The sequence below is a fragment of the Drosophila mauritiana genome, chromosome 2R (assembly GCF_004382145.1).
Source record: "Drosophila mauritiana strain mau12 chromosome 2R, ASM438214v1, whole genome shotgun sequence".
NCBI classification, from domain to species: domain Eukaryota; kingdom Metazoa; phylum Arthropoda; class Insecta; order Diptera; family Drosophilidae; genus Drosophila; species Drosophila mauritiana.
This window is the reverse complement of record NC_046668.1, coordinates 5,711,567-5,732,628: the sequence shown is the minus strand read 5'-3', so window position 1 is coordinate 5,732,628 and position 21,062 is coordinate 5,711,567. Positions and strand designations below refer to the sequence as shown.

The window sequence follows — 21,062 nt, the reverse complement described above, 5'->3', positions numbered from 1 at the left end:
GAAGACAGGTCACATAACATTTAAAAGCGTTCTTACTGTTTAAAATACAATTTTACAATAGGGTATACTTTCAGTTTGTGTATAATTTTACCAGTGTGATTAAGAGTAGTGATTGGTCTTGGGTACTCTATAAGCGATAATCAGTTAAAGATTGGTTTGTAATTGTTTATTGATTAAAATAGTACAGCGTTTTTGCTAATTTAGTTGGACTAAAAAGAAACGGCATGTGAGCTTACAATGGAAATCTATAAAACAAACAGAAGAGAAATCCTTTACACAAACGGACAGCTGAGCGGAAAGCCGGACGGACAAAGAGACATGCCACGATGAACTTGTCCAGAGATTCGGATCAGGAATACACTAAAATACAAACACTATAAGGTCTGAATCGCTTCCTTCTTAACTTTTCATATGTACTTAATGTATTGTGAAAACCAATGATTTGTGCAGGATCATCTTAAAACAGCGTGAAGGTAATAGTAATCCCTAGGTCGGTACTATTTCTGTACTCTCTATAACGGACACAATGTCCTCTGACATGTTGCACAGATGTGAGTAGGTTTGGATGTAGAGCGCATCCCGGAAATATTTGGACCGATACAATTTGCGGATGACCGCCGTCCGGATCTTCTTCTCGTCCAACTCAGTCTCGCCCAAAATTTCTAATAGTTTCTCCATGTCGATGGGCGTCATTGGCTTTGGCTGCTCCTGTTCTTCTTCATCGCCTTCCTCGGACTCTCCCAACAAGCTTTGGTAGTACCGCTGAAGCTCTGGCTTGAAAAAAGAATCTTCCACATTGAACATGAGGTCCTCCCACTCAGCGATCCCATTGCAGATCACACCACGCACATATATGAACCGCGACCGTTGCTTTTGAACATCCTGCTGGGATGACGCATTCAGTGAGAATCCGCCACCTAGCAAAGGAGCGAGAAGTTGGTTAAATTCGGAAAAGATCGATTCCCGCTCCACCAATCCGTTAATCCGCATTATGTAGTCCTTGATCGTTGATAGGCGCATATCCCAGAGCGGCTCCCGCGGCTTCTTTAAGCGCCGATGGAACGCACGAAGCACCTCCAGGTCATCGAAGCGGGCACAAATGTAGCCCGGATTTAGGGCGTTAAACGCCTCCCGATCGTCCAAAGGCCGCTCATAGGGGCAGCACGTCGGTGGAGGCACCACCATGGGAGCTAGAGCCCCCAAATGGGTGGTCAATTTATCCATTTCCACTGCATCCGACTTGCAGATGCAGACGCATTGGCACTCGAGTAGTTTGGCCATGTAGTCAGCTGGCGGAGTGCAACGTCCGTAAAGGCGGAGTAGTAGGGACTCCTGGCGGCCGCAGAAGATTCGCGGCTCCACCTGAAGCAGCCACAACTCCACCGCCATTGCCACTTTTCGTGGCTGGTAGAGCACCGCTACATTCCGAGTCTCACCGTGCGACAGTCTGAAACCCTCCAGGTCGAAGTGAAACTCGTTGTCCTGGGCCAGCAACAGAGATCCCCGGTTGTAGTAGTAAGTGCTCTGTTTCCAGGAGAAGGAGAGCGACTGTGTGCCAATGTTGGTCAGCTGCAGGACGTGCTTGAGCCGACGCTGAAACGGATCGCATGTGAACCGGGCGACGATTTCATAGCAGTCCTTAATTCCTCCGCCATCTCCCTCGCACGGAATGTAATCCACACCATTAACCCGTAGTCCCACATCCGGAATGGGAGGGGGAGTTTCTGACGATTTCTCCTCCGTTTCGCCACAAGACTCGCAGATGCACTCCTCGGTGCAGATCGGCGAGCTCTCACTTTTGGTCACCGTGTGCATGGAATCCACATCCACTAGGAACGGCTTCGGTAATCGATTGATCTTGTTGAGAGCAGTACCCTTCACCTGCAGGGCATCCACATCGGGAAAGAACTCCACAACGTTTTGGATGTCTACAAAGTTTTGCTCCAGTCGTTGGTCCAAAAACTCCGATTGCAGCCAGCCTGGTGGTGGGTTCTGCTCCATGGCCTCCTTGCCCAAGATCTCCGTTTTGCAGACCTCTGGCATGCCAACGATCTCTACATCCTTGTAGCCCACCTTTTCCGCTTTCGGTGTCGTGGCCTGCAGTCCAGGAACTACCTGGCAGGTGCATGGATCCAATTGGTCGCCCAGCTTGGAAAGTGGTGCGCTCATCAGACGCTCGCCCTTCATGCGGTCCGCGTAGTCCATCACGCGCTTCACCATCTGCCCGTCGCGGTTGTCCAGCGTGGAGCGGCGGTTGAAGAGCACCTCACTGGCCAGCTTGCCCGTTTCCCGCTGGACTCGTTCTTGCATCAACTTGCGCTGGTGAAGTACCTCCTTCCAGTATCGCAGCCGTTTGTCCACGTGTGGTTCCCGCTCCTGAATTGGCCACGGAATATCGGCCGCGTGACAAGAGGATGAGGTCTCTGGAATGTCCCCGCGTCGCTCCTTGAAAATCTCGGTCAGAATGTCCTCCACCATGCGCTCCGTGTACTTGCCCATGGGGGACTCGGCATTCAGCTGCGCCTGCGCAGTCGAACGGGTCGTCGGTTCGGTCAAAGAGGATGGCAGCGATACCATGTTGGCCAATGTATATTTCGAAAAGGTATCGGACCCGTTGGCTTTGAGGTTAATATCTTCCATGCCCTCCATTTTGTAACGTGGTATGAGTTTGGGGTTCGAGTTAACTTGAACAATTATAAAATATATATTGACTCGATACTGACTCGAAGTGAAAAGGCTTCATTCCAAGCCAGCTTTATGAATGGATTGCGATTTTAATAATCGTTAAATCGGTAAACATGTAAGTCCAGTGATAAAAATGAAGACCCATATCTATAATAAATGTTTTTTTATTTCATTTGGGTGTTGCCACTTAAAAAAAATATGACCAAAACTGGGAAAGGGTGTATCAGTGGTGTGAATGCTAATCAGCGGTGCTCTCCATGACGGAGACTATGTCCTCGGCAGCATCACAGAGCAGACTGTAGGTGTGCATGTAGAGGGAGTCCTTGAGGTACTTGCTTGCCTTCACTCTCTTCGAGACTTTCTCCACGATCTGCATTTCTTCGTTTTCATCTGGACCCTGCTGGCGGTTCTTCTGGCCGAGTTCTGCGGCGGCCGGAAGAGAAGAATTCTCTCCTAGATAGTGGAGGAGCTCTAACTTGAAGAACTGTTCATCCAGTCCAAAAACCATTGCCTCCCATTCGTCGATTTTGCTGGCGATAGTGCCACGCACGTAGATGAAGCGGGATCTATCCCGCTCCGTATTGTGTTCCAGTAAGGGATAAGCTGAGCACCTGTTGCACTTCATCGGCTGGAGCAAAGCAACCAGTTTGTTGTGCAGGTTCTCGCGCAGGAAGCGACTCTCCTGCTTTCCAATAAAGTGACGCAGGGTCTCAATATTTAGATCCCAGGGTCTATCGCGTGGCTTCTTGGCCAGTTGATATAAGTCCTTGAGAGCCTCCAGATCCTCGTATCGCTGGCATCGATAAGAGAAGTTCTGGGCATTAAAGACCTCGCGCTCGTCAAGGTGTCTTTGATAGGGACACAATGGTCGCGGGTTCTCGATAATGGGAGCCAGGCTGGCCTGCATTTGGAGAAGGCCCTGGGCCTGCAATTCCTGCTGTTTATCTAGGGGCACCTGTCGGTGACCCTCGAGACGTCTCTGGAACGGAACCGGCATGGTGCACTGACCCTGGAGAACGACGTCCAGGCGGCGGGTGCCACAGAAGGGCGATTTTTGGAAGTTCACGTGCCATCGCTGCGTGAAGAGGCCCACCTTTTTCGGCTGGAACATCACACGGATGATGCGGCGACCCTGTGGCTCCAGGATGAACTCGCTGCGGTCGAAGACCATCTCGGAGTTCAAGGGCAGTCGGTCGGAACGTAGGCGGTTCTTGTTAAGCCAATAGACATGCACCAGCTTCGGACTTAGATTCTACAGAAAGTCGTTGTGTTAGCAAGTATGTCCTCGTACTTATATTTACTAATGTCCCAACAGAAAAGGCACAAGATGGTAACCCAATGAAGCTGCACCCCAGTTTACCTGAATGTCCAAGAGTATCTTCACCACGCGTTCATATGGTTCACATTGCAGCTGCATATTGATGCTTTTGCTTATGGCGCCGACAGGATTGCGGTAATCAAGAAGCACCCCGTTGATCATCAGTCCTTGTATGTCCTTCACGTCATCCAGGTCCTGACTCTCGACAATTCCCTTTGTGATATCCTCGAGTACCGCCTCCTGAAAGCTGTCGCTCACCTCCCCCTCTATGGACAGCAGATCGGACTCAGAATCCTCCTCCTCTACCGGAGTGGAGTTCCCGGAGATAATAGACAGGGAAGTTTCGTCGATTTTGATGATCGGCAGATTTTTAGTGGACGAGCCCACAAGTGTCGGCGTGACCTGCAGCCCATTAAGATCGGGCGCAAAGTCGAGCACCTGTCGAATAGAGTGCTTCTTGTCCTCAAGTCGTTCTCCCAAGACCTGGGAGCGGTGCCACTGGCTCTCGATCTCGTTGGAATGCAGGCGGGTGGCAGCCAGCTCCTTTTGGGTGACCTGCGGCAGGCCGACGAACTCCACCTCCTGCAACTGCGGCTTCGCGGCGTACAGCTCCTTAATCTCGCGGCAGAGATGGGGATCACAGCGCGGCTTCAGCGAGTTCAAGGTCACATTGTCCTTGAGGCGAGCAAGAGGTCGCGACCGGTCTGCGGTGTCAAGGACGCGCAGGATCATCCGCTTGTTGGCCTCGTCGATGGTCGCCGAGCGGTTGAAGAGCACGTCCTCGGCCCGCTTACCCGTCTGCCGCGCGATCCGATCCTGCAGTCGCCTACGCTCCTGCAGCACGCGGTTCCAGCTGCGCAGTCGCGGGTCCATGTCCAAATCATCGCCCGGCTTCCGATGCCTGGACCTCTCCGAGTGGCAGAACTGATCTAGGTCGCTGTCCGTCTGCTTTAGCTGGAAGTTCTGCATGCACAGGACCTCATTAAGAATGTCCTCCACGGTCTGGGTGGCCATGTACATATGCTCCGGCTGCTTTTCCTCTTGATCCATATCCATGAAGTTATGTTTGTTGGAGTGCGAATCGATGATAGTTTGGTTTGAAATCTTCTTCCCCAAGGAGTTTATGACGGAGTGCTGCGTGGGCCTCATTTTTGATGTTTTTTGGATTCGATGCGTTCGGGTTAATGTTTGATATAGCTGTGTATTTAAATATATAAGGTTTTTTGGCAGAACACGCTTAGTCCATCCTGATTTGAAGCACCCTAGTTTTAGCCTAGCCTCTGTTTATATAAATATAGAGCTTTAAATTCACTAGTTTCGAAAATTGCACAGGTAAAAATCCAAAGTTATAGTTATTTCCAAATAAATTGCAATTTATGAGCCTTTCTGTTGTGCTAATTTGCTAACAATCCCCACCGAATAGTTCCACCGAAAAAGCTAATAGAAAAACCCGGCTCGTGTGACAAGTCATCGTAATTTTCGCCCAAGCAGTTGGCCCGGCTTTCTGGAGTTCGAATTTGAATTTCCCTCGCCATTTACCTTAAGTCCCAATGACATTGACGTGCCGCCTTCACACAATTCAAAAAGTTGCTGGAAGTTGTTGTTGATGTTGATGTTGCCATTGTGACTGGCACGGCCAACAAAGAGAAAGGAGTCGCCTGGCTGTCGTATATCAACTTACCTGAAACGAGAAGAGGAGAAATAGTAAATTGATTTATACACAGGTCATGTGCAACTTAAACAACAACTGAATATGAACTATTCCGTATTTATGGACGGTTCAAAGGCTCATTAATTATGTCATCTGCGGTTTGCCAGGAGGTCGGCAGGAGCTTTTCGTGGTCGGGGGTGGTATGTTGAATGTTGTGTTCAGGGATTTACCACGTCTTACCCCGCCTTCGGGAGGAAGAAGCGAAATGAGGTTTCTCGGCTGGCGGCTTTCCATCCCAGAAACAAACTTTCCGCTCAACAAAAGGGCGAAACACAGAAACAGCCGAGCGAAACAAAGCCATATCAATTACCCTGGCAACGAACCGTACAGGAGTATAAAGTAATTTGGCCCGAACCGCTAAGGGAGGGATCCTGGCAAGAACAAAGGCCACCAGACCGCAGAAAAGGAAGCCGAGTAGGGACTGATAGTGGAAGAGACAGTGGGTTGGGGGGCTGGAGCTGCGGAAATGCACTGCATTGTTGGCAATTTCAATACTCATCATTATTATGGCGGCTGGAAGCCCTGGAGTGCATGTGTTCCGTCTACGTGCCGGCGAAATGCAATCAACATATTGTAATTCAGAAATGCATATTGAGAACGTGCAAAAGATACTCGTACTTGCAACAATGCCGTGCTGCCGCTGCTGCTGCCGCTTGTTCTACTGCTGCATTTGCACTTAACGGCCCGGCGGAGGAAAACAAAACGAAGCCATGCCGAAACGGGGGACATTGTTGCTGCCGCCTCAAGTGGATCCAGCAAAAAATCTGGCAGCGTTTGCATTTTGATTTCCCATCTCGCATTCTCCCGAGCAACGCATTTATTATTTACCAGCCAGCCAGCCAGCAACAGGCAGCAAACAGTAAACAGCGAGCTGCAACAGCAACAGCAACTCAATTCCGCAGACTCATGCTGCAGTTGTCAACGACTGCGACGGAGGCACTCCTGCCCCCACGATCCCACTGCTCCTCCTTCCGCGCTGCCGCATGTTGCATACCTCTTGGTGTTGACAGTGAGACAACAACAACGCCAACTGTGGCGTTCGTTGAGTGAAGTTGGACGGACAGGCGCGCAGACGGACAGTCGAACGGACGGATGGACGGATGGACATACGGACAGAGATCGCGAGGCAGGCGGATTGTCAGACAAATAAGTCCGGACAATCTGCTTGTGCGCTATCAATGCAAAAACTTTCGTGTAAGCAAGCTCAAGGAATCCGCTGGAAAACAAATAAATAGAATTTCTGGTCGCCCTAAAGAAAAAAATAATAGCTTTGTTAAAGATACATACATACATGATTGCTGAACATCACCTAGCTTTATCTCACCTTTTTAAAAGCAAGATATATTTATCGTTTTCGATTTTAGATACTTCGCAGTGGTAATGCTTTAGCTCAAGCCAACATTGTATAGAGCCAACTAATAATAATAAATCTTAAAGCAATTCATCATGGTACTCATATATTACACTTTAATGAGGACATTTTTTCCATCACCAATTAAGAATTCTAAATTTGGACATACAAGAAAATGTTGATCTGCGTTAAGCAGCAACCGAACCGAAAAAAATACTGGGTAAAAAATACATTTGATTCAACTTGCTAATACTCCCCTGACAATGAAAAAACCAGGGTATTCAAGGTACTAAAACTAATTTATATGTATTCGGTTAGTTTCTGCTCGACATGTAAATGTTTCTCGCCGCATTTGATGACGCCCATAAAAATCAAATTTTTATTGAATGAATTGCAGTGGTTAGGACGCGAAAATTGTTTGTCAAGCGCCGAGGCCAAATCCATTGAGGTTTCCATAGGCGCGCACGGGACTTGTTGGCTCAGGCGGTTGGAACCGCCCCGCCCGGTCCAAAACGCTCCAATCGTGCGGGTTCGCATCGCATGTGTGGCCATAAAAGTGCGTTACAAATAACTGCACTTTTATTGAATAGTGCCGTGGCGACAAGTGCTGCCGCCGCCTTGGACCGCTAGAGCGGTCCGCTGGTGCAAGCGAGTCTTGAGATCGATGCCACTGCAAAAAAGTCTACTGAGTTCCACCCAGAAATCGCTTATGTCATTTTCAAATCTTGGGTCTCTCGATAAATTCTCGATTATCGTAAAAATGCATTTCTATAATGCAATGTAAATTAAGAGTTATGGCACTGAAATAATTTTAGTGGCCAAGTTTGAATCAATATTTATTTTGCATCGGGAAAGTATGTAAATATTTAACTTGTACTGAATTCAAGGCAAAGTTCATCATATATTTCGCCCAGTGCAGACTCTAGCTCGAACCCAGACTTGAAAAGAGTTGATTCGAGTTAATTGCTGTGCAATTTGTGAGCAGCAAATGGAATGCGCTGTCAAATCAAACCCGAAGCACTTAATTAAAACTTATTGAAGGCAATCGCCAAATGTAGCGTTGCCAATTGCACTCTTAATTGCATAAGCATGTTGCTGGTGTCGCGATGTTGCTGCCGCAGTGTTGCATGCAGCATACAGCACGCAGCACGCAGCATGTCGCTGCCTGGACTCATTCGCTTGTTTACCTGACTTCGGCGGACTTGATGATGGCCTTGGGGGGCGCATCCCAATAGTTGGGGGCGGGCGGCACCCACTGACGCAGCACTTGGTAGTTGCCCTCCAGCAGCGCCATGCCCTCGATGACCTCCTCGTCGGAGTCGCCGTCGTTGTTGGGCCCGTCGTTGGAGTTGCTGCTGCCATTGTTGTTGTTGCTGACTCGACCGTCGCAGTCGGCATGCAAATTATCGGTCGAATCGTTCATTGTTTCGGCCGGAAAGGCAGAAGAAAAGCACTAGACTAAGATTTTGGCGCCGCTTTCACTGGCACTTCTCTGCGATGAGAGCCCTGGATTTTGCGGGTAAACAAAGATGCGCATTGCCATTTGCGCTGACTCACAGACACAGATACGCACGCACACTCTGGCAGGCTCTCACACACACGGGCACAAACACAAAGAACTATTCCCCCCCAAAAAAAAGAGGAAGAAGCAGCGGCAAACAATAACAAAGTCGACCGGCGAAGAGATTGAAGAAAACTCGAGTGGTATCCTATCTCGTTGGCACAGATTCCGGGAATTAGCGATAGCTCCTCGACACCGATTCCAATTAATGAATAATTATAGCTAATTGTCGCAATCGCGGCGACTTATCAGTAGCGGGATAAGTCGGAATACACGAGGAATCGGCGGATCCGTCCGCTCGCGTTGCACTCACGGATGGTTCTTGCTTCTAATCGGCGAAAATGTTCGTTGCGTTTGTTTTGGCACGACGGGATTGACAAGCACGGCGAAAACCCAAACACATCGCACAAAGGCTCACCAATACTGCGCCACTTTCACACACACCTCTGCCGCACACTCACACACACACATCCACCGGAGGGTTAATATCTGGCACTCGCTTTTGCATCCCTTGTCGATGGCAGAGAACTCGCCCCGTGTGCACCCCGCGTCCTTGAGTCCTGCGATTTCTCCGCTTCAGTTTCAGTTTCAGTTTCGGCTGTTTCGCCTTCGAATCGCCCGCCTTTCCTCCTCTTTTTAGTGTGTGAGCAAAATAAGGGTTTGCAATGTAATGTTTTTATGTCTGATTTCGTTTTCCTAGATTGTGGTGGTGCAAGTGGTGAGGGGAGGTGGTGTTGCACGTTCAATACTCGCATATTGTTGAAATTATGTAGCGAGGTGTGCAAAAGGGGGGTTGAGGCGGTGTGAGCACGGGAAAAGTGCTCCAGAGAGTGGGCTTAAAGTTCGAAAAACGTTTTCGAACTGTGGTGCAAGGCATCGCTAGTGAGGATAACAAATAATCCATGGATTATTATCCACATTAGATTATGCCTTGTTCTAAAAGATTCTTGATTAATCCCTCCAACGGAAATATTCTCTTTGATAGAACCTGAATTCTAAGTAAAACCCTATTCAGAGCTTTTGCGAAAGAGGGAAAGAAGCATAGGTATGTAATCAATGAGCATGATGCGATCTACATTTATACCAGCAGTACTGCTTCTCTTTAAAAATTTCGAATCTAATAAAATAATATTCGAACCACTGTGCTCAGTTGAAACTTATAACCGTAAATGTCTGGCAGCCACGATCCCCGTGACCTCTCACACACACTCTCGCTCTTGCCGCACACACACACACGCGAAAAGGAAACTCGAAGCGGAGCGAAGGGAAAAAACCCCAAAAAGGAACAAAGGACGGAAGGAAGCGAGCGCTCGAACGTATGCTCATATTTTGCTACAAACGCACTTCGCTGAGAGGAACAGATGCTCTCTCAAGTTGGATTCTCAGGCTCTCTCTCTCGCTCTCTCGCCAGGACCTCTGCTGATTGCCAGGTTTTTAATTCACTCACTCAATTTGAATGTCGTTTGGCTGCCGGCTGTTGTTGCTGCTATTGTCGCTGCACTGGAGAATTCACCCCTAAGCGTCTTCACGGTAATTTGAACACGTGCCGAGCAGCTGAGCTAGTTGGGTGGTAGGGGTGGTGGATGGGAGGTGGTTGGGTGGTAGCTGGTCACCCAAAAGCCACCCCCGTGGGCAGCACCAGCCAGACACTCTGGCGATCGTTAAATTTTATGATTTCATATGCCGCTCATTCTCCGAACAGGACTCACAGACAGACATCCTTTCCCGTTCAGTTGGAGAAGAAGAGCTTTCGCCAGCAATTAAGCATTCGAAAGACGAAAGAGTTGGCCGGAGGCAACTGTACTTTCTAGGCTGTCCCCCACGCAAAATGCAGGCCAAAGCAATCAACTTGGCAACACTTACGAGGCCCCAGGGAACAGGATGCATAAATGCACAGGGAGAAAAGAAATGAAGTCACTCACAAGCTACTACAAAGCTAAAGATGTTGTTTTTTTTATTGCTCATGTGCCTAGATAAAGGTGTTTTAAAAATAAGAAAAGCAATTGAATTGGAATTACTAGCTAAATGGATTACTAATACTAAATGGATATTTAAGATGTCATTTTGCTCTATTTCTTTAGAATTAGTAATCCATATTCTTGCTAAAGATACCTTCAATCCACTTCCTTCTCTATCATATAATAATTTCTTCATCCTTCAGCTTAGTGTATAAACTCTGCAAGAGCATGGCGTTCTTTGCGTACTTTTCATTGCCAATGACAACATATTTGTTTAAACATTTCTCCCTCTGCCCGTGCAGGAAAAGTGAAAGCTCGCTGGGCTGCGCTACGGTATTTAATGTGCAAACATCCCACTCTCCGCGGGACTCGACACCAACTGACCCACCATGCTGCCATGTCGCAAACAACAACAAATTGCGTCGTTTGCCAAATCAACCCTGCAGACAGGACAACAAACGTACAAGGACACCCGCCGGCGGAGTGGGTGGATCGTCGTGGGTGGCGGTGGAGCAATAACAACCGACACTTCAACAGCCGCACACAATTTCCGTTCTGGATACAGGACTTTAGATTAAAGCGAGCCCTCCTTCAGGATTTTAATTAAAATGCATCTGCCGGGGTTGCGAGTGTGAGTCCTGGCTGTCATTAGCAACATGTTGCTGGGAGCAGCTCTCGCATCAGCAACATCACAGCCAATGACATTTGTGTAATTTAATTTTATTCATTGCATAACTCACATAGTTAGCAAGTCGAAAGGTTCAGTCAAGAGAAAAGGGCTGACACATCCCCAGGAGACAAGGACACACCGCGAGAAACATCTACTAAATATCTAAATATCTATTCTCTGATAAGCTGCTAATTAAATTAAACCAAATGCAGTCATAATCAAACTATTCTTCCACAAAAATGAGCTTCTACAATGGAAAAAGACATGTTGCAATCGTGACTCATTTTAAGATCTTTAATTTGAGTCAATACTTGGAGGAATGGAAAGGGATGTAAGAATTTTTCTCAGTCTACCCACACACGCTCCACTTCAGTTATGAGAGTCGGCATAAAAATAATTATATAAACTTTATGCCCTGGCCGTCTGGCGGCCTTCGATGGGTCTTTCCACCCTCGATAATGTCGCAATACGCCCACGCAACCCTTGCTGCACCACCGCCCCTTTTCCGCCCACCTCCACTTCAGACAGACCGCACAGTTTGGAAAACAGCAAAACCGAGAGCGGTGTAAACATTCTGCCCGCCGGCGTTCTCCCCAACTAGACACACACACCCACAGTCCGCTGGGTCGGCTTTAACATGATTTGTTGGATTTGGCGAAAAGATTTCCTAATTCCATTTGCTAGACAGGTCTACGGACTACGTACTACGGTCTGTGACTATTTTCGGGGTGGCTAACCAAATTTGGCAGTGCTTTGTGCCGTTGCAACTTTAACTTTTGGATTGCTGCACTACAAATCGATCGGATGTGGGGGCAAATTAAATTAGTTTCTCACATGTGTTATTCATTCATATATATAATAGTTACATTTAAATAAGTTTGTTAATAGTGCACCTAACATTTCGATTGACACATTTTGACGTATTTTCAACGTATTTTCAAAAGTGCACAGAGCCATCTCATCGCGAAGTTCAATCTGTGAAACGACAATACCACTCTTGTTTCCCATCATTATCAAAAAAGCCAATGAATTGTAGGCCCGAAATCAGGGCCATAGGAACCAGCTCAATTACAATTTCGTCTCGTACTTGTAGTCACTTTATGGTTCCTGGTCCGGGTGAAACTGTTCAGCTGAGTATTTCATTAGCGGGTTGTCTGATATTTCTTAACACTTCATTATGGAGCGCTATTAGTTGTCGCAGTGACTTTGATATGGCCATTGTTGTGTCTTCCTCGCAGTCTGAAGTGGTGGGAACCCGGTGGAGTTGATGAGCCCACACAGAAGCGGTCATAAAGCCGAGCAGAGAGAGTGAGTTCCAAGCACTTGGCAGTAACTACTCCACTTTTTTGCTGTTTGGGGAGTAAGAGTAAGCCGATCTTGGGTCGTTACTCCCGTTGCCAAAAAAGAGGGAGCACTTGAAAGTGCGGACGAGCATATGCAAATGTGGAGCATATTGTTTGGCAACTTCCTAGAGCCAGTCATGTTGTTGTTTATTTAAAGACTTCCACGCCCGGTTGGCCGGAGCCACATGTTGACGAAATCCGTGGCCAGGGAACCACATCAAAGTAGCTGCGAACGCAAATGAAAACGAGCATTTCGAAATGGGAAGCCATGTGTAAGTTCCAGTTAAACGTTCTATTCTTGAGGCGGTCTACTAAGAATACGAGTACGAGTATGTATGCCTCGGCGAGTATCCATATAGACTCAGTCATCGCCGGCGGCCAAGACCAAAACTCAAATAGATTACGAGTACATTTGATGCCTATTTGTGTTTGTGCTCGTGTTTGTTTATTATTAAAATCAGCTTATTTGCACTCATTTCGACTTCGGAACGGAACACAGCCCACAGGCCATTCGGAATGGGTTGGGTCTCTAACCTGGGGAAGGGGAAAGGAGAAAGGGATGGGGTGTACGAGTTCCGGATTTGGGTTCATAAATATGCAAGTCATTAATAGAAATATGATGTACCCGAGGCAATCGCCCGTCCTGTCTGTCCTGTCCTGTCCGCTCCCATCAAAGTCGGCAGACTAGAGCAACCCTCTGAGATTGCGGGAGTGGGTGGACTCGGTGATGGAATGACAGGCTAAGCGATCCACTGGGACTGGATGAGTTAACTGGGAAAACCGCCTGCAGTCCCACTCACACACACACACAAATAAATTGAGTCAAAATTATGCTTCATTTGATTTAACACAATCGGTTTGACTCTGCCTCCTCATCTTGTTGCTGTTGTTTCGCTGCCATGTCAAGGCATTTGATGTTGCCTTCCAGTTTTGCAAATATCGCTGGGCTTCGGCCCTTTCAGCGACAATTGGATTAGGCCCAGGATGGCATTGATTTGCCCTGTTTGGGGTGACATGTAATCGAGCACACTTCAGGCACTGGAGTTCCGGATCGCCCCGAGGCACAGAATGAAGTTTGGAACTCAAGCAGGGGAGTAGGGAACTATGAAATGCCATTGGAGTTGGAAGTTTAACTCTAGCAGATGGAGTGTTTCTCTTGCCGCAGTTTATACAAGGCTACCAATGGGGATTCAATACATAGATACTTTACTATGCGAATTAATTAAGTGATCATATTAAAATGTTGGCTACACCGTAATGATTTCAGTTCTACGACACGAAAACACGCCAACCATTTATTTGATTGCGATTCCAATCTTATCGCGCTGATCTTGTTACAGATTCGAGAGCGGGAAACGAGAAAATCAAGTTTAATAAATAAATTAGCCAGATACGTCCACATCGCTCTACTCGAAAGTACTTTCCATATTCTGCATGATTTCAACGCCATTGTTCCGCACCCCTGCCAATCTATCCGTACCCCTGTCCCAATTGCCCGCGGCCAAATGCAATAATAAACACATTGTCTTTTCGGGCCAAGGGGCTTTCCTTTGAGTTTTCCAGCCCGCACCCACCCCTCGAGATCTGGCCGCTGATCGGGCGGTAAACGCTAATATTTCCGCTATTGGCAGCGATTTCTTTCACTTAACCGCGGGCTGCAACTGCAACTTGCAGCTTGCACATGTTTTTTCCACCGCCGCACTTTGCTTTCAGCATGCTTTTCGGTTTTCCTCCATTTTCCTCACGGCCTATCTGTTTTCTGTTTTTTATTGACAGGCTGCTGCTCGCCAGCGGCTGCAGTTGCAACATCCGCACATGTGGCCAGCCACCAGATCTACTTCTGCTCGGCTTTCCTGTTTTCCTTGCAACACAGCAGCAGCACCAGCAGCAGCCGCATCAGCAAAGCATTGTTATTGTTTATTGATGCACTACTTTGCGCTATTTTCGTGTGGCAACTGAAAATGCAACTTCAGCAGATGGCGATGGCATGCTGTGGGCGTTCGAGCTAGAATCCAGTGTCCAGAATCCAGAATGCAGCAACCAGAAACCAGAACCCGGGCAGCAGTTGCCGTTTTCCGTGGCCAGCTCTTGAAATACTCGTAAATAATCGGTATCCAGCAACGCAGCAGATGCAGATTTAACGAACCTCCCAAAAAAGAACGGAAGGCGACTTTCAATTAGCGGGCTTGGGTTTTGACATTGCTCAAATTACACAACGATGGCGGCACAAAGCTGATTATTAGACTTGTCAGCAGCGATTGTCAGCGGAGGCCAGGTTTTATTGAATTGTCAAGTTACTGTACTCCGCACAGTGCCACCGATGTGGATGCCACGGCAACTGCAACTGCAACTGCTGCCTTTCCAGCCAATTACGGCTCCTTCTGCTGCTGCTGCTGCAGCCGTTGCTGTTGTTTGGCAATTTCCAGATACTTTTTCTTCAATTACGTATACGACCTGGATGCTTAGATCCCCAGGCCCCCTCCGGCGCCCAGCGAACTTTGGGCCGTTTCTTTCATTTTATGTCGCATGTAATTAGTCACGATGTTGGCAGCAGACACACTGCAGGCCAAGCTGACTTTGGGTGCCATTCCCTGCACTCGATTCTTGAGCCCGGCGACTAGCAACTGCCAACTTGCAACTTGCGACGGCGACTCTTGACTCTCGAATCCCAAACTGTCGACTGTCGAAGCCGCCTGCCTTTGTTGTTTGCCGTTGATTTTGCTGCTGCAAGTTGGCCAGGCGCAGCAGCATCAGCAAACTGTGGACCAATCGCGGAAGTGTGAATTGCCAGCTTCTCCGGGCGACCTGGCTGCTATTTGTGCTGTCCTCAGAGCAAACTGCGGCGTAATTAGGCCAATTAGCTGATAAAAGTGCTCATAAATTACACAAAAACTCCTGCAATTTGCTGCAGTCATCCTGGACCTTCCATCACTTCCACCACTGTCCAGCCCCATTTAACACATTAGAGGAGAGCAGCCGACGGAGGAACTTCTATAATGGACGGACGCATGCAGTGCTGGGAATAATTGAGTATTAATCAAAGCACAGTTAATTCTTAAATTGGAAAAAATTATTCGCCGCCGGGGGGAAGAGAAACTGGTTTGCCGGCCCCAGCCCAAAAAACTTCTGCTAACTCATTACGCGCCAACATCAAATCAAATCAAATACGAAACAGAAAACATCTCGCTTTCAGAGTTATGGAGTTCGTGTTTCATTTTCCGTGGGCACTTGAAAACTTGTATTGCTGCGTAATGCTGCCAAGTACAACGAAGCCAGCGGCTTGGCTAGGGTTTTCGAAAACAGTTCCATGACTCCATCGCCATCGCCTCGTTGTTTCATTTTGCTCGCTCCCGATGAGTTCGCCTCGCACTCGAGACCCTCCATATCGCGCACTTGAATCTGTTACGCAAATGTGCGTAATGCGCACGAATTCAGTGGGATAAATCCAGGGGATATGCTTGTATCTGTGCACATACATCCATACCTTTAATCGAGTGATGGCTAAAGACCGAGAAACGGTAACAGAATGCAAAGAGACCTTCGGCCGCCGCTTTTGAAGGCGCGTGGGCCTTGACAACAACTCAAAGTGAGGAACTTGAGCTACCTACCAGCAATAAAATCCCAAACAACATTAGCAACAACCTGAACGCCACCGACAACTTGGCCGAAAACTTCAAGTGCCTTCCGTCCGTCGGAGTGGACAAAGGGAAATAAAGTTTACAAAATGTTGGCCATAAAGTTGAGTTTAGAAACCATTTACAACGAGTTCGTCGCGCTCTGCGGCAAGTAAAGCACACCCATAAAAACTTTGGAACTTTGGCACTCACACATGCACCCAACATTGCTAATAGATCAGCAGACAACGAACTTCGACATTTGCAATTAGCCTTGTTTTCTTGCCACAGTCGGAAGTGCGATAGTATTCTTTTGAACAGTGAGAAGTTGGAAACAAAGAAATGATTTCCCTGGAATAGGGTGTATGCCCTAATAAATCATATGAACTTTCCCTCATAATCTTGGTCTTTAATCAAAGGGAATCCTGTATGCCTATGTTGTGATTATCGGCAATTACTATGACTGTATGTCCACTTTATTGATACGACTGCCATGGAAATTTGCAGTGAAACAAACTGATTATCTAAAATAGAATGCAAACTCAGATACAGTGGATACATTGTATGTTGGATCACCAGCCGAGTCTATCTATCCATGTCCGTCTGTCTGTCCGTATAAACGTATTATGTTTTGACTACTACTTTATTGTCCGAAAAATCTTGATGTTCCTGTCTCGCACTCCCACTAGCTGGGTAGTGGGTATCTGATAGTCGATCAAATGGATTGTAGCATTCTATCTTGATAGCTCTTCCACTCCTGAGTTTGAAGCATAAACTCGTATTACTAATAACGACTGTGGGGAATGGCCATAAGGAATTATTTATGTGATATTAATGATCCAAATGCATAGCACATAAGCGCAACATGAAAACCCGACACAAATCAAAGTTTTGATTGCCCCAAGCAGCGGAATGCGGAACCAGCTCGATTTGAGATCCGTCCGTGAAGATTCCCCCATCCGGATCGCGATCCCCATTCCTATCCAGATCCCAGATGATTCGATCGGAGTGCACTGACCGCAAGAAGTCGGGGCCACCAATTGCCGTCAATTGGAGATCATGTTATGAAATCAATTTCGATTGTCAAGTTGGCGATGGAGCAGCAGCCAGAGAGCGCTGCTCCGACTGACGAATGCACTGAGACAAAAGCCCAGTTGGTTCAAACAATTAATCCTGCGGCTAACTGCGGACGGAGGGCAAGTACATAAATTCAATTTACGTGGAGCGGACCCCGCTGTCACACAATTTGCAATCAGTCCAGCCAGCTCTTGGCCAAGAGCCCCTCGACATTGGCTCTGGCCGGCAACGAAGTGCGACATGTTGGGTAATTTGGAGAATTTATGACAGGCATTATGGCAACACACTGGCTCACGCTGATCGCTATAGTAGGTATTACGGCTGGCCGCCTGTGTGTGCGTGTAATTCTTAGAGCGGCCCAAAACCACAAACCAGTTTCATTATGGCGCACAGTTTTTCCTATTTTTCCTATTTTTCCTATTTCTCCCATTTCCCATGCCCCCCGCTTCCTCCTTTTTGGTATTTATGCAACGCGCTCCGCTTTCCGATTACTCACGCCGCAAGAACCGCTCGCCGATCGCGAATTTTCCAGCCAGCAGCTACCAACTTGCGGCTATCTAGCAGCTCCATAATAAGTCAATGGCTGGGGATTCCAGCAAAAAATTAGAGATGCCAATTATACAAATGGTCAGACGTCCGAATGCGAATCGGAATCGGAATCCGACTTTGGCTTGGGCCTCAACTTCGAAGGCGAGTTTGATTGCGAGACCGAGTTGGTGGTAAATTGTCAAAACGGCTGGGCGAGTGCTCTTGGCCAGTTTTCCAGTTTGACAGGCCGACAAAGGTGCGGCTCCAGAGGCGGAGAGCGATCGAGTCTCGGCTGGATTATGGCAGCCAGCGAGCAGAAACAAAAGCGAATCGGCGCTGAGACCCAAGTCTCAAGGCTCAAGTCCCTGACGCTTTGAAATTGGTTTCTCCGCTGGCTTGCTGGCTTGCTGGCTTGCCAGCTGCCTAAATGTCAAATGCAATTGTCTTGGGTGGATCCGCCGGCGAGGCTTTGGCGCTGGGCGTTGCATTCGGTGCACTCGGTGCACTCCACAAGTCCAACTTTAATTGCGAAACGGGAATGAATAGCTGGGGTCTCTGGCGAAATGCTAAAGGTGAGGGAGGGCTGGGTGTGTCTGATTATTCCAAGGGAGTTAAGTAGGAGTTCTTTATTCATCTAAGGTCGATCTATGGGACGGCTGGCTGTGCGTGCAGAATGCGAAATGCAAATGAGAACGGCGAACAGCGAGAACGAGCTGGCATTGCGTATACGAGGCGTTGGACGCCGGCACCACCCCACAGCCCAATTCAATTAAGTTGTTCGCAAAATTGGCCGGGACTACGTGTTGGATTTCCCTCTCTCCGCCAACACTGAGAACAAGTTATAGTTAGAAAACTATTTTACAAAATTTGCCATTATGCATTGGTCTCAATCCGAAAAAAAACTACACAGATTCTGAGATACAAATTTTTGGTTCGATTTCAGTTAGTCTAATTAACTTTACCCTGTACCTTCCACAGGCAAAATGTAATTATACTTAAGTACCTGCGAAATGGATAGCTAGTCAAGCCCCAGCTGGCCCCCTTTTCGCACCGTGTACTGTTCTTGGGCTTTGCAATGCAAATAAATCATCGTGTCGATGCATTTTGAGCTTGAGTCTGCGATGCCAGGGAGTACGTGATACCAGCGCACCTTCGTGTCTGCCGGCCCGGCCAATTACATATTTGCTTTGGGTCCGGGCCAGGCTCGGTCCGATTCCCTGACATTCTGGCTTTCTGACTCTCTGACTTTCTGGCTTTCTGGCTTTATTGGCCTGGCCCTGTTCGTGCGCAAGTGCTCCAGTTTCCCGTTTCCTATGTGGTTCTGGCCCTCGCCTCGGTGTATGGCCGTGCGATAATACCGCAATTCATCATTATTGTCTCGTTGGCGATGTTCGCTTTAGTTTTTCCTCTAATGAAAGGGTTCCGCTCGTTTTCTTCAGCTGCCTCTGATGTATTGGCAAGTCAAGTAGTAAAAACATCGAATTAAACAAAATGCCACAGTGGTTGGCTGGTACTAGCAGTTAGCTTAGCGGTTCTTCCGGCAGATCTGTGTTTCTGATTCCCAATCCCCATTGTCTTCCCATTGCAAGCCCAGCCAAAAAGGGGCGTGGTGCGACCCCAATTAAGCGTTAACTGATTACAATTTTAACGGCGGTCCATGGGCCGCCAGCTAAGATCGGGCAGCCAAAGATTTTGGCTCATTAGCCGGGCTTGAATATATAAGGAAATTACAGCAATTGGCCTGCAAATAGACGGCATCGAATGCAAATGCCCGATTCCAGAGCCAGCGGAATGCCAGCGATAAGCGGTCACAAAATCCGCCGAAAAGGAGCCACAAATTCGCGAGCAGCAAATTTAGATCAATAGAGAACACGCAGAGTGCAGGCCCAACCCTAAAAAGGAGTTCGAACAATGGCCAAAACCAACTGCCGGCTGCTGACCTCAACTTTCTGCGATAGTGTGGGTGTGGGCGTGGGTTGGTGTGTGTGTGTGTGTGTGTGTTAGCCCATTATGGCGCCTAACATACGAGTGGAGAGTGAAGGAGCAGCAGAACCGGCACTGGTCTCTCTGACATTCAGAATGATTGCATCACGAAGTACAAATTTAAACTGCGATTACCCCGCCCCTAAACAACTTCAGCCACGGATGTCCATTCTTCAGAGGTGGAGAGAAAAGTACTGTACTGAGATATTGCTTAATGGAACTACAGATCCTTTGGATGTAATACGATTTGAGGGCCGAGTAACTTCGAAACAAGTTGGCTCTGAAAACAAGCTACACCTTGAGACATTTATCCGTGGAAGAAATATACAAACAACTTTTGCTGAGGCAGCAGATATACATATTGACTCATGTTTAGTACGCTTACTATTTGCGATGAATTAGTAAAGAGAGTTTCTCTGAGTGCATCGCAGCTATAAACAAGGAAGGGGGAGTTTGTGGGCTGGCAATTTCTATAAACGCTGCTAAATGCACGAGCTGTGCTGCAGGAGGAAGGGAAAGGCGATGCCAGAAGAAAGAATGCCGACTATGATTAGGCCACATGGAAATTGCAAGTTTCCTTTATGTCGCTTTAATTGTTGCTGCCCCGGATGCCGATTCTTGGCCTTTCGCTCAGCTCGTTAGCAACATGCTGCCAGATGCAGAGCAACTCGGATGCAAATTGCATGTGTAAATATTGTGATGGCCACGCGGCAGCCTTATGATTTATTCGCCATAATTATATGCAAATCGGACAAATCGTGCGGCCAACGCGCAATTTAATGCGATTTCGGTGTAAGCCGCCCACGGACAGCAATCGCTCCTCGTTTGCCACCTCCGCTGCACTGCATCCCCTGGCATACCCCACCCCCCTCTGATGACCACCTGACTCTCCGGCGGCTCCCCAATTAATGACTCGCAACCAAAGTCGGCGGCGAGCTGCTCCTGCGGTCGTGGTGCACCAGCAACATGTTGCCACTAATTGAGGCATCGCCCCGGTGACGACTTGCAATATTTCCATGCGGTTGTTGTCACCACCTGCGGTTCACGGTCCGCGGTGCGGGGGTGTCTGGGTAATTGGCCAGGTAATTGAAGCAAATTGGATGGAATAGTTACGGAGGCACGATGATCTGTTTGTCTAATGAAATGTATCTGAATGAAAAGGAGTAAGCCAAAAACAAAGACTGACTTAAAAGATTACTTAATGAAAAGCTAAGATTTAATATACTCTTGAAATACATAACCTATAGCTCTTTCATGGTAATT

At 47.7% G+C, this 21,062-nt stretch overlaps 3 protein-coding genes across 5 annotated transcripts in view; all 3 read right to left on the bottom strand.

Annotated features, from left to right (window-relative positions):
• The window catches only part of LOC117137511 (protein prickle), a 58,909-nt gene that overhangs the window by 29,875 nt on the left and 7,972 nt on the right, over positions 1 to 21,062 (bottom strand). Inside the window, exon 1 of one of the 2 annotated variants that reach the window (XM_033298993.1) lies at positions 8,253 to 8,934. The exons of the other annotated variant lie outside the window; for it this stretch is intronic. Within the exon in view, the coding sequence (XP_033154884.1) occupies positions 8,253 to 8,488 (236 nt within the window). The 5' untranslated portion in view covers positions 8,489 to 8,934. Of the gene's footprint in view, positions 1 to 8,252; positions 8,935 to 21,062 lie in introns of those variants that run through there. 2 annotated transcript variants of the gene reach the window in all.
• On the bottom strand, positions 156 to 2,725 carry LOC117137515. Its single transcript, XM_033298998.1, has one exon. It carries the CDS (start codon positions 2,647 to 2,649, stop codon positions 487 to 489), a length of 2,163 nt encoding a protein of 720 aa, XP_033154889.1. The 5' UTR covers positions 2,650 to 2,725; the 3' UTR covers positions 156 to 486.
• On the bottom strand, positions 2,834 to 8,313 carry LOC117137512. Of its 2 annotated transcripts, XM_033298995.1 has the most exons (4): positions 8,253 to 8,313; positions 5,543 to 5,684; positions 4,046 to 5,200; positions 2,834 to 3,937 (listed from the first exon to the last, which is right to left on the bottom strand). In XM_033298995.1, the coding sequence occupies exons 2-4, from the start codon at positions 5,558 to 5,560 to the stop codon at positions 2,924 to 2,926; spliced, it is 2,187 nt and encodes a 728-aa protein (XP_033154886.1). In that variant the 5' UTR covers positions 5,561 to 5,684; positions 8,253 to 8,313; the 3' UTR covers positions 2,834 to 2,923. The 2 variants fall into 2 exon arrangements, with proteins under 2 accessions (XP_033154886.1, XP_033154887.1); XM_033298996.1 differs by lacking the exons at positions 5,543 to 5,684; positions 8,253 to 8,313 and having other exon boundaries at positions 4,046 to 5,482.

Bases quoted from the DNA above. Each gene is read 5' to 3' on its own strand.
- LOC117137515 (XM_033298998.1), bottom strand. From the start codon at position 2,649: ATGGAGGGCATGGAAGATATTAACCTCAAAGCCAACGGGTCCGATACC.
- LOC117137512 (XM_033298995.1), bottom strand. The intron at 3,938-4,045 runs GTAAACTGGGGT...GACTTTCTGTAG, and splicing joins AGATACTCTTGGACATTCAG to AATCTAAGTCCGAAGCTGGT.